This window comes from Hemicordylus capensis, chromosome 1, assembly GCF_027244095.1.
Source record: "Hemicordylus capensis ecotype Gifberg chromosome 1, rHemCap1.1.pri, whole genome shotgun sequence".
Classification (NCBI taxonomy): domain Eukaryota; kingdom Metazoa; phylum Chordata; class Lepidosauria; order Squamata; family Cordylidae; genus Hemicordylus; species Hemicordylus capensis.
In genome coordinates, this window is record NC_069657.1 from 296,524,111 (window position 1) to 296,537,579 (window position 13,469).

Consider the following 13,469-nt stretch of genomic DNA (forward strand, 5'->3'; position numbering starts at 1 on the left):
GAGAGCCCTTGTCACCCTGGCGAGGGACAAGTCCTTGGACGTCTGTGACCTCTTGAACGCAGAGTGGAAGCAGATGTCCGAGGCAGTGTCGGCACTCGAGCCCTTCCAATTTGCCACGAAGGGCTTGTGTGGTGACACCACTCCCTTGAGCCAGGCACTGCCCACAGCTCTGGGTCTGGAGAAGCTGATGGGTGAACTCCAGATTTCTCTGACCACGCCAGAGGGTTGTGCTCTGGCTGGGAGGCTGAAGTCTGGGGTTGACAGGCGGATCATTGGTGCGCTGGGAGACAGGGAGGAGTATGTCCTAGCTTGTCTCTGTAACCCAGCCATCAAGGGCAATGCCGTGAGTGCCGACGAATTGCCCAGGTGGAGGGACATCCTGGTACAGAAGATCAGGGAGGAGGAGGCCGCTAGGGCCCGCAGAGACCAGGATGTTGGTAGAGGTGCGGGGGCAGCCCCCGCTGCCCAACCCACACCCAGCAGCAGCATGGGCGGCCAGCCGGTGTCAGCTTCCCCTCCCCCTCCCTCTTCCCAGTCCAGCAGCGTGGCATCCCAGGCAGCGCCATTGCAGCAGCCATTTGCTCCCGCCGTGAAATCCGCCCAGTGGTTTCAGCTGGTCTGCTATGGTGCCTTGCCTGGTATGCGGGAGACTCGACCTGCCAGGCCCCCCTCCAGTGCTGAGCAATGTGTTGCGCAGTACTTGGAGGAGCCTGTGGAGGAAGACGGCGCGGACTGCGCACAGTTCTGGGCGACCCACCGCCAAGTCTGGCCGGACCTGGCGGTGGTGGCTGTGTGCCTCCTCTCCTGCCCCCCAACCAGTGTCCAGAGCGAGCGGGTGTTTTCACGTGCCGGGGACGTGGTGACACCCTCTCGCTGCTGCTTGGACGCTGGGCTGGTGGAGCAGCTGGTCTTCCTTAAGGTGAACCTCCCCCTGCTGGGCTACCCCAAGCTGGAGTTTGGGACGGGTGAGTGATTACCGTGGGTTGCCCCATGGTTGGTCACCTGCCTGGCTCGACCTCTGTGCTTATCCCTACCCTCCCCCCTTCCACCTCTAGCTGAGCTGACGTGACAGATGCTGAGCCATGCCAGCCAGTCACAGTGTGTAGTGTGGCCCACACAGAGATGCAGTGGTAGTAGTAGTTGTAGTGCTGCGACTGGCCAAACTTTTACAACGCCCACGCCCACCTAAAAAGAAACCCAATGCTGACCAGCAGCAGCACAGACCCTTATCTCTCCACCTGTCAGCATTTGGGGACCTGGCGTGGGCACGGCACACACCCCAAAAGTAGCACAGCCCAAATAGTACTAGACTCAGCGGCAGCGGTGGATATACATTCTAATGCAGTGTAAATATGTAAATACCAGTATGTAAATAAACATGTAAATAATTTTTTCTTTAAAATCCCACGTCAAAATCAACCCTCAAAATTATTCAAAAGAAAAAAATTGGTAACCAAGGGAGAACAAAATGAATGCTAGATGAATTGATTTTATTGAAAATGTTACCCAAAATCATGTGTGGGGGGGCTTGGTTTACATGGAAAAAATAATTTAATGATTTTTTTAATGAAACGAATGAATTATCATCTTATGTTCATCTTGATTGTGGTCACTGTTGATGTTGGCTGATGGCGAAAAAACAAAAACCATCAGAATAGCAATGAACTGGCTGCCAACACAACATATTGATTGATAACTATGCAGGGGAAATTGGGTGGGGGGTGTGTGTGTGTGTGGTGCGGGCTCTGTCTCTTCCTGTTGTGTGTGTGTCTGTCTGTGTGAATGGATGCCTAGCACTGTCTGTGTGTGTGGATGCTTGCTGTGTAGTTTGTGCGCTGTCTTTTGTCTGTGCTGTGTGTGTAGTCTCTGTAGTGTCTACATGTTTTTTTCCTTCCCCCCCTCCAAGACTCCCTCCCCCCATGCCTCCCTCCATCCCTCCCCTCCCCCTCCCCCCTTCCTCTTCATCACCCTCCATCCTCCCTTCCACGCCCACCTCACCTGCCCCCACCCCGGTCTGGCAATGATGAGAATGTGGTCTGACTCTCTCCCACCGAAGCACACACATGATCACATGTGTGCATAATATGTGGCTGACCAACTCTGAGCCAGACCCTCCTCCCCCTTCAATCCCCTCTGCTACATCCTTCTCCCCCTCCAACTCCCCCCTTTCCTCCCCCATTCCCTCCCTCCACCCCTCCTAGCTAGCAGCACACACACACACACACAGCACCTGGTGGCAAACACCAGCACACATGCACTCACACTGGTGCCACCACTGTGCCTTGGGCCTCTCTGTGTCCTTGAGCAAATATGTGGTGGACCAGAACCATTTCTTTCAAGTAAGTCAAAAGGCATGCACTCTCACTGCGCATACACGAAGGAGACAACTACTAGAAACGACAACTACTAGAAACAGCAGCAGCAGGTGAGTGTTGTGTTGCTTGCCAATGCCATTGCCATGCTCCATGCTCAGTCTGCTGGAACTAAACTAACTATCATCCTCACATGCAGCTCAGCTCAGCTGCACTCAATGCACTCACTACTAGACACTACAGCTGGTGGTAGAAGATGTCCTGGATTCTAACTTTCAAATCTGTGCTAGGATTGCCTCGCCTCCTCCTGCCTGCCTGCCTGTAATTGTGCCCTCTCCCCTTGTAGTTGCGCGTCGTGACGGGTTGGTGTGCGTGCGCCATCTACTTAGCTCTCCTCTGGTTGGCTTGCTAGGCACTGGCTGGCAGCAGCTGTTGGCTGTGTGTTATGCTCAGGCTGTGGTGCGTGTGACTGGCAATGTTGGCGTAGCAACACTGCTTGTGGTGGTGGTAGTAGTAATAGTAGTAGTAGTAGTTGTTGTTGTTGTTGCTGGCTGGGCTGGCCTGTGCTGACTCTGCGCACTTGGTCTGGTTTGGCTCGGTCCCCCTGGCCTGCCTGGACATGGATGTAGGGTGTGCGTGCATCATCCATGGGGAGGAGGAGCAGCAGAGCAGAGCAGGTTGGCTGGCTTCTGTCTGTCAGGCCTCAGTGGCAGGCACTGAGTGAGGCGGTGGCTTCTTTGGGCATCACATCACCCATCGTGCAGAGCAGCAGGTCTGCTGCTCTGCTCCGCGTCCTGCTTCTTCTCTGTGTGTGTGCTGCTGTCTGTGCTGCTCCGCTGCTGCTGCTGGCAGGCAGCAGCAGCAGTGGCCTTTTTGTTAGATCAGAGAATGGGGATTTGGGGCAGCCCCGTACCCGCCTCTGTAGGGTGGCTGCACCCCCAAAGTGGGTCCGGGGCCATGGCAAAAATGGCCTCAGTCCCTCCCGGCAATTCCCGGAGAGATAGGAGTGATGGTTTTTTTTAATTAGGATTTCCTAAGGCATTAAATAACTGCCTCTCTCAGAGCTATGCTGGCTTTACCTTTCACCCACTGACACACATTCTATTCTTACAATTATATATTATTTAATGCCTTAGAAAATCTTAATTAAAAAAACCATCACTCCTATCTCTCCGGGGATAGCCGGGAGGGACTGAGGCCATTTTTGCCATGGCCCCGGACCCACTTTGGGGGTGCAGCCACCCCACAGAGGTGGGTACGGGGCTGCCCCAAATCCCCATTCTATCCAATGGGAAATTTTTTATTTTCAAAAATTCACCAATAATACTAGGAGCAACCAATTGCCTTGGGATTCTTGGGTTGGGGGACACCCATGGGTGCCTACCACCCACCCCAGCTTCTTGCCCCTAAGTTCTCTAGATAGGGAGTTATGGGCAAAATTCTAATTTTTAAAAAAAAAATTGTAAAAAATCAGGGGAAGGTCCAATCGACTTGAGGTTTAGGTGGTAGGTGGAACCCAAGGTCAGCTTTAATGCCAGCTACTTTTTGAGATAAAAACCGGTTCGGTTCAGATCCGAACCGAACCGGGGGTGGTTCGGACAAAACCAAAACCGAACCACCCCCTGCCGGTTCGGACCCGAACCGAACCGGGTGAACCAGTTTTGTGCACATCCCTAACCACTAGGAGCACTGAGTGTAGAGAAAATGAGTAAGGGCCTCCCTAGCTGTTCCTATCTGTCTCTACTCTATGACCCATGATATGACTCCTCAGGCATTTCCTGTGGTGAGTCAGAAACATCTCTCAATCCCGCTACTTATTCATTATGTAGTCTATAGATAGGATTAGGTCTTTCCTATCCAAAGTGTAATTCACCAATAAATCCACTTAGTATTTTAATTCTACAAGAATCTCGTGTCTTCTCTAAATAGCTGCAACAACTAAACTCTGCATTCTACTCTGTAACTGGAGTGGCTAGCTTCCTTGGTGCTCTGCTAATTAATCACAAAATCCATCATGGGTAAATTACACCCTCCAACAAACATCTACTGGCAAGTGAGCTTTGGAATGGCTACAAGCTCTTGAAAACATAACTTTCCCCTAAGTTTAAGAAAAGTCTTTTACCCTGCTCAGGGGTCTCTGAAACAATAATTCTGTTATCTTTCTGAGTTATATGGTGCCTAACACTTGGATTAAAAGTAATTAAAACATTATTAAAAGGGGATTGATTTGCTTTGGTCTATTCGCTGTCACTGATAGATGCTGTTGGGGTTTAAAATGAAATACAAGTGAACTTTTTGAAGCAAATGACTTTAGGCATGTATGTGTTATGGTTTTGCTTCAAGATCAGCATTTTCAAACCCTTAAAAGTTATTTGAACCCACGTTAGCATCTCTACCTGATCATCAGTGGGAACAGTATACAAGTATAGTGGCTTAAGTATTGTTTGCTGTTTTGTCTGCTTGTCATCTGAGTAAAGGTGATCTACACATCACAGAGCACTGTGCTATAAAAACGAAGCATACAGACCATCCAAAAAGAACTGAATAAGAAACTGCTCAAGCAGGAGGATGTGACTTTCTAGAGCCATGGTCCAAGTACTTCTCTAAATGCTTTAGAGATTTATTATAAGGAACAACAACTTAGAAATGGGCACTCCTCATAGACTGCCAGGGGCTTTGGCACAATAAGCAGCTGTACAGATCAACCTTGACAGAGACAATGGAGCCATTCTGAGCATGCTGGGTGTCAACAGTTGAGGAACTGCAAATAACCATCTGTTTAGTAGCAAGCATGGCTTGCTATTTTGCTGCAGGGCAAAATTCAAATAGAGAATTAAATCTGTAATCTAAACACATAAATTGCAAAGGTTTTTTAAATCAATTATGATAATATATCCCATAAACAAAATATAGTAGTTATGTTAAAAGGAAGACATTTTCCTACAGTGTTTGACACTGATACCATGCTTCATTTTTATCAGCTGAATACTTCTTGTTCTCTGCTGCAATGCTTTTGGATCAAGATTTGGGCTTGGATCTTGGCAATTCTGTGTTAAAGTCCCATCTGTGACATAGTTGTGTGACCTTGGACAAGTCACTCTCCTATGTAAATGGAGAATAATAATAGCACTACTCTTACAAAGTCTTTGTGATGGGTGGGGGGGAGACACAAAAAATGTGTAAAACACTTTGCAAAATAAAAAAAAATGCCAGATCCATGATTAGCAGTAGTAGTAGTAATTGAGGCCCTCTCACACATGAGTTTAAACTGAAAGTACTTACAGTATACTGTTAAAAGCTGAAACTTGAGGGGACTGTGGAGAAAAGGGGCATGTTTTATGTTGGGGCTTTTAACAGAAAAGAGCAAATGGTTTTGTATAGTTGAATAATACATATTCTTCATTCTCCTACTAGATCTCATATTCCTTCTAGGTGGGCTGCCAATCAAGGAGGAAAGATCCATGCAACTGGCTCTACCCATGTGGCTGATTAATTCACACACACTTCCAGGTATTAATGGGTCACATCTTCTGAGAGAAGCTCTTGCATTGCTCTGTCTGTGTTCATGCGTGCGTGTGTGTGTGTGTAGTGCACCTCTCTCTACCGGTTTTTTCTCAACAAACCATAAAAGCTCAAACTTTGTGACAGACCAACTAAGTCTTATTAAGAGATTCCATGGAGGAAAGTCATGATGATCAGTTTATATATGTAATGTTGATATGTTTCCTAATACTACTTTTTGCGTCACACTGAAAACAAGAAAGCATCCCTTTCTTCCCATGTCCCCACCAAGGGTAGTGCTATCAGCCACTTCTGCTGTTGCTGCTGCCACCATCCATTCAACTGGTTTGGGGTGTGTGTGTGTTTGCGCATGCATGACTGAGTGAGAGAGTGTGCACACTGTCATGCGGAGAGGACGCATTCATGTTCAGTGCTTGAACATGGGCCCATTCGCTCCTCACTACACCACCGACTCCATCCCGACGTGTTTGATTTCCTCCTGGTGTTTATCTTAATAGATCCACTTAACACTATTTTGTTCATGGCTTTATAGTACGTACCATACATGTATATGTATAGTCTGTATCGTACATGTACATGACATTCTTCTAAACAGGCAAAATTTGCCAGCATAAAATGAATGGCGTATTGTGTCATATTATCTGATATGTAAAACTTGTTTTATTAAAGGAATACAGTAATTGCTTGAAATGGGATGAAGAATGGAAAAGTTACATTAAAACTTGTCCTGAAAGTAATGGTTTGAATAATGTATGATGTAAAACATGACACAGAACACATATCTCCCTGGGATATAAGGAATACAATAGCAACAAAGAGAAGGGACAAGATTTATTTCATAGATTTTTTTTCTTTTACCCCGTTTCTTTTTTGCAAGCAAAACTGCTTTGATATAAAATGGGTCCAATGATACAGTGCTATCATCCACTCAAGCAAAAGAAAACCTCACATTGACATGAATGCAGATTATACTGGCATTCTTATACAAGTGTAATAATTCTAGTACCCAGATTGTGTCTGGCCTCTTTTAAAGCAATGGCACAGAAAATGCTGCAAGATATTGGAGTATCGTAGTACTGGCAAGTGCTCTTTAAGTAACTTTTTCAGTGAGTTCTCTGGAGACTGTGATTTAATTAACTGCTGTGTCTTCTGCTTCTTAGTACCCCTGCCTCGTGCCTTTTAGTGTCCACTCTGTTAGCCCAAAATGCATAATTTTGCCTTTTGTCTTTTTCATTTGCACTAAGACAAAGTTATGAGGTATCCTTTACTGTTAAACCTAATGACAAAGCAACAGGCCTTGTTGACTTAGGACGCAAAGACGTAACTGTACATTCAGAAATTGCTTTTAGTGATCTCTCTACACATTACTGCAAACAACCGTTAGTTTACATTAAAAAATTCTCTTCCCCCTGTTCGTATGGGATATGGCATAAACAAATAAAAGAAACTTTGACAAAAATTATACACATAAAATAAACAAGACAAATACACAAATAAGGCCATCTGCAAAATTAAAAAATCCAACTCTTGTCATATTTCACAATAATTTCTACAGAATATTTTACATCTTACAAACTTAAATATTTAATGCACAGGGAAAAGAAGACCTTGACTGAGCCAATCACATTATCTCTTGGAGGACTTGTCTAATTTACTAGCAGGTGACCTTCTTTGTGGAGCTGGAATTTTGGAAGGCTTAGCGGATGCTGAACGAGTACTCGGCCGGGGGGTCGGTCTGCTTGGGGTATGAACAGTCTCTGACGTGTCCGAGCACACGGACTGGATTTCTGAAATATCAAAGTCAGATGCATCACTGCCTCGGCGGCTGCTTGATCTACTGCCAGCCTTGCTTCCTGCTCGACTTCCAGGCCTGCTTGGAGTTTTTCGTGTATCTGAAAGAGAAGGGAAAGTACATCCATTGCCATTAGACTAGAGTGGTGAAGGGGAACAAAGTTGGCTGCTTTGAACAGGCTTCCCCCCACATGCTTGGACTCTTCGTCTCATCCTAAACACAACTGGCATCACCAAGAGCCTCACAGGGCTTCAGCTTCAGGGCACACCCAGGAGTCTGCTCAAACAAGGGTTGCTGTGTTATTTACAGTGTTGGAGGATGCTCTGGAGGCTCCCCGTAGGCACAGTGTGCCAAGAAAACCCATCAACCCTACATGTGTGCATCCAAACGCATGCATATTCAGCGCACTGCAGGGATCAGAGCAATTAAGAGGAACTATATCCCACTGATTTAATTAGACTGACTGACGCCTTCTGCAGCACTACAAGGGCAGATGAAGGGCTTCACCCACACCAAGCCGCAGGAGTCTAGGCTTATCCCGCAGCCTAGTTTGGGCGGAGGGGAAGGAGAAGCAGTTTTTGCTTCTCTCCCCTTCCACCATAAGCCCTTTTTGCTGCCAGGAATATGTCCTTGAGGGTAGTGCAGTCCTCATATTCCTGACAGCAAACACAGATTTTGGAGGGAAGGGAGAGAAATGGAAATCATGGTCCCCTCTGTCCACGCTGGGCTGTAGGACAAGCTCAAATGCAGATTTATGAGGGTAGAGCCCTCATAGTGCTGTGGAAGATGCAGGTCACTATTTTGACCTAAAAGTGATCAAGATCACAACTGGAACTTTTCGTGCTAGTTTCTTTTACTCTAGCACCAGGAAATCCAGAAATCAGATATAATGTCAATACACGGCTTTAACTTTAGGTCTTGTATCCAGCTTAGCTCTGAAAAGAACCAGAACTTCATCAATGTCAATTCTTTGCTGAAAAACAAGATTATTTGCATATCAGTTCCCCAAAGAAAGTGACCCCACTGAATCTGACCACAGTATGTTACATGCTGACATCAACCACTGTGAATGTTGTTCAATTAGCTAAGCAGATGGGAGCACGACTCAAATGATGCATGTGAAACTGGAGTTACAAAGCAATGGAAGCAGAACAGTTTTGGATATTGAAGATAAACTCTGAAGATCAGTTGAGATGTTCTAACATTCTCCAGGTGAAGTGCTCTTAGATACAGTCACATGGAGGAAGGAAAGTTTCAGCCAATGCAACTTTGTTAACAGATGACACTTCCCAACGTCAATCAATGTGAACATGGTGGCCCATTTTTCATTAATGGTGTCCGTCACCACGGTCAGGCTGGGTCAGATTCAGGGGTGTAACTACAACTGGACAGGGAAGGGAACCAATGTCCCAGGTCCTCAAGGGAGGGCAGGGCCTCCAGAGGGGTGTCAGCTCTTGCTCTTCACTCTCTCCCTCCTGCCTCTCTGAAAAAGGTGGCGGGGGTGGGGAAATGCAGGGGCCCATCTTCACATTTTCTCCCAGGGCCTACTCTAACCTTGCTATGCCTCTGGTCTGATTACTTCTACCAGAAACCCAGGGACCCTCTAATTCCAAGATTAGTGGCACTCACCTGCAAAATGTGCCCTCAGTCTTGTAGCTGCTGTTGAGATTAGGCCACTGTCTTCCCCAGAATGGAAGCCCTTTCCCGATAGATATCCTGGCAATCTAAGTTTACTCCCTCGCATTGGGGTACCCTGTAGGACACAATTATAAATGAATGAAACAACTGTTTCAAGATCTGCACCAAGTAGAGCTGAACTCAGGACTCCATCCACACCACCTTCTTCGGAGCATGCATGGCAAACTAAAAAGGTTATGCCAAAAAGTGATCACAAAGGACTATTCAAGAAATGAGTTGGAAAGGGAACCAAAAGGTAATAATATTTAGTAGGTAAAGCACCATAGCTGTCATGGCACCTATGCCTTCTCCTCCCTCTGTTGTTTCCTTATAGTTTCATTTCAGTGGGGGCTCCTGAGCAGGGGTGTAGTGGGGTGTGTGTGCAGGGATGGAGGGATGGTATTTCTTGGCTTCTCTGGCTGTTGGTGTGGGCATGGCCATGGCGGCTGCCATGGAGAGTGCCTCCACTTCTGAATTTGCAACAACATCACTGCTCCTGAGACAGGGTGGGTGTGCGGAGGTGCTAGGCAGGGCAAGTGACACTGATGGGCAAGCCAGGGATAGTGAGAGGTGGAGCCAATTGTGGGCTCTCTCTCTCCCTCCAAGCCTTACCATGCTCCCCCTCTCTCCCACCAAGCCTGTCAGTCACACACACACACACACACACACACACACACACACACACACACACTCCCTCACCAAGCCTCTTCTCTCTCTCTGTCTCCCTCTTATCAAGCCTCTCTTTTCTCTCTCTCGCTCTCTCCAAGCCTCTGTCCCTCCAAGTGCTGAAACTGAAAAGCCTAGTAAACACAAGGTAGCAGCAGTCACCACAGAAACAGCCCCCTTTAGTAATAGGAGTGGGGTGGTTCCAGAGCAGAGCTTTAAGCAGCAAGAGCAGAAAAAGTGGTCACAGAAGCCAGCATCCGAAAGGAGCCAGCTTTGGTGGGCACTAGAAGGGTTTGGAGAGGACATGTCTAAATGGGACAGAGTACAGACAGACAAGCTCAGGCGTCGGGTCAAGGAACTGGTCGCACGCCCAGTCCAACACCAAGTGCAGCAATTCCCTAGGAATGACCAGGAGAGACAGAGAGCAGTGCAGGCTGTTAGAGACTCCACAGAGACAGGAAGCATTGGCTTCCAAAAGAACTTTGAGAAGTTCATGATGGAAGTCCGAGCCAGACTAGAAGGACTGGAGAAAACTCAACAGGAAGGCCAGTGGGCTCCCTGGCAGGTTGCAGCAGTGGCTTCTGCTCCCAGCAGGCAGCAGGAATTCCCACCACTGTCCCCTCCAGTCACCCAGCCAGTCCAGACTGTGCAATATGGTATTCAGGCCAGCCCAGTGCCTGGGAACATTTTTGTACCAGTTCCCACTCCAATCCCAGTAGCCAGCAATGCTTACAGTCAACCAGGAGGTAGTCCAGTCCAAACTGCATCCACCCTTGTGCTGCCACCACCCATCATTCAGCAACAATGAGGGGGCCCCGACACCAGGACTGCAGCTACACTAGGAGCACAAAAACCATGATCCCCTGGAGCAAGAGGGGGAAACTTGGCACAGCTCCAGCTGTTCCAGCTCAGGGTGCATTTAGTCAAAAGTCACCTAGACACTGGCATCCAAAAGATCAGATAACTGATGAAACTGAGGGCACCACCCCCACTGATTTCTCTTCAGATATCTGCACATTGCTTTTTTCTTAAGAATTACCCCTCCTGATCCCTAACCCTAATTCTATTCCTAGCCCCTCTATTCCTCTGCATCCTACCTGCTTGCTAGAACTCCCCTACTCCCCTCTTTGTTCAGTCTGGTGAGAGGCCATGGCAAGCAAAGACAGAGAGAATGGACTGAGAAAAGACTGAGAGAAGAATTGTTTTTAACTATCCTACGCCCTGTTCCTGATGAGATGTGCTCATTTCCTCCTGATGGATGCAAGGCCCGCCAACCCTGAAGAGTAGGCCACCTATTCTGCCTGGATTGCACAGCTTGGAGACCCCCCTGCATCCTCCTGCACACCAACCCTGAAGAGTAGGCCACCCAATTGCACAGCTTGAAGATCCTCCTGATTTTCAGGGACCCCGCCTGCTCTGCCACTCCTATGCCACAGACTGAACCCCAAGACAGACGGCGTACCCCAGTTGCAACGAACCCCAGTTCCTGAAACCTGAAACCCCCACGACCTACACTGAACAATGGATGTCAGCAGGAACTATTGTTTGCCAATGCTTGCCAAGAGAAGAAGCCCAGAGGGGGAGAGACAGACAGAAATAGATTATGTCTGACCAAGGCATTGCGCCTGGTTTGGGCACTCATTCTGTGTCACTGTATCTTGCCCCATTCTCTTTTTATTGAACTCCCTGCCCAACCTGAACACTGAACATTGAAGTCCTTTGCCACATGTATCTGTGCATATGCATTCATGTTGTACACTCAGTCCTTGCAAAATCTGTCTGCACATATTTACTTATGTTATACCTATGGGTTTAGTCTATGTGCTAGAGTCCTAGATGTTGGGTTTATAGGAATGTATAATTATTGAGTGTATATTTGATGGAGGATAGTTTTGAATTGTTTGTTGGGTGGTGCCACAATGATTTAAACAGATGCAACTGCATCTGCTAGTGAATTTTTGAAATGCCCTACTGGGTCAGCTACTGACAAAAAGCAGGGACAGCTATTGAGACTGTCCACTGCTGTCTTGTGAACATGCAGTCAGGGAAAACAATCACTATGTATTGTCTGTCTTAAGTTTGCTTATCTTATACATTTTGCCTAGGGCCAAAAAAGTATAAGAGAGGGGGAATATGTAATGCACCACAAAATATTAGAACCAAAGGTACCAGCTCAGAAGCATATGGAATATAGGCCTGTGTCTGATTTCATTTTATATTAAGAAAGGAATCAAGGCTTGGGCTCAAGGTGAACTGACCCCCAGGTCAACTGCTCTATGAAGGAAGTGGGTGATCAAGGCCAGGCCTGAGCTAATCAATATGCTAAAATGTGACTCACTACCAGATAATGTCTGTGGAGAGGCCAGAGGCTGATCTCCCTTTTCCTGTTGCAAGAAATCTATGTTAATCTTTGTCAATGATGGCTCTGCGATGCCCAAGGGGGATTACTCAGTTGCTGTCTATAGAAATACCACCCTAGGAGAACACCTGTAGATTTAGTCCTTCTACTAACACTTGTCCTCCCCCCATTCCCAAGCACACAGTTTACAGAAGATGAGATTCAGATTTCTCTGAACTGGTCAATATCCTGAATAATTAAAAGACATTGTCCAGAAGGTAATAGCAAGTTGTCACCTTTTGAGGACCCAGGAAAAGAGGAGATTTGAATAGAGATCAAAGGAAAATGCACTATAAAAAATGAGGCTACTAGACAGAGAGTTAGCAATCTTGTGCCTACAGCAAGATTTGCTCACAGCAATGCCAGAGTTTGCTGCTGAGCCGCGGGGCAAAGCAGGAACTCTGTCCATGGACAGGAGCTGTCTGTGACTTCTACTGCACAGTGAGAAGTCAAGACTTCCCCAGCCATGGTGCTCTGGCTGTCAGCCGTGATCTGAGCAACGGCAACAACTCCTGTCTCCTGCCAAAGGCCTCGCTCCTTCAGCTGAAAAGATCTCCGCTCTCAAGTCTCTGATCCTGGTAAATATGCTACCTTTGCAAGCCTGGAATCCATTCATCCCTTCCCCTTCTTCTGCTCCCTTACGCTCATCCCTATACTAATCCCTGATCTCCCCCAAACCATGCCAGCCCTCAGCCTCCCCCCCCCACTCTTTTCCGTCTGTATCTGAATTGTATTAGGCTTTAGGAAGATTTAATGCACACACATATGTTACTTAGGCACATTACACTACACCTTGAATCGGAAACATGTTTTTAATGTGGATTAGTTTGTCCTGATGAGCAACTTTTTATAATAAAGCCCATTGAACTTTCTGAGTGTGTCTCTCTCTATCTCTGTTTGTGCGCCCAGATCCCACATGGTCACCATCTCCAAGAACCAATTCAGTTTGTGTATAATGTGACTTTGCCTTTTTCCCTCTGAGCATGTACAGAGTGCGAAACCAGGTGTAGTTCACAACAATGTGCATAAGTGGATTCTTGCTACTGTTAATTCATTAAGAGGGCCAGTTTATAAAGTTTGGTTAAGAGGACATTGTATTAGG

At 47.0% G+C, this 13,469-nt stretch overlaps 1 protein-coding gene across 32 annotated transcripts in view; it reads right to left on the reverse strand.

Moving 5' to 3' along the window:
• Positions 1-6,650: 6,650 nt before the first annotated feature.
• The window catches only part of DST (dystonin), a 488,434-nt gene continuing 481,615 nt past the window's right edge, over positions 6,651-13,469 (reverse strand). For all 32 annotated transcript variants that reach the window (XM_053286451.1, XM_053286446.1, XM_053286475.1 and 29 more), the window contains 2 exons: positions 9,256-9,379; positions 6,651-7,726 (listed from right to left, as the gene is read on the reverse strand). In XM_053286451.1, coding sequence (XP_053142426.1) covers positions 7,461-7,726; positions 9,256-9,379 — 390 coding nt within the window. In that variant the 3' untranslated portion in view covers positions 6,651-7,460. The remainder of the gene's footprint in view (positions 7,727-9,255; positions 9,380-13,469) is intronic.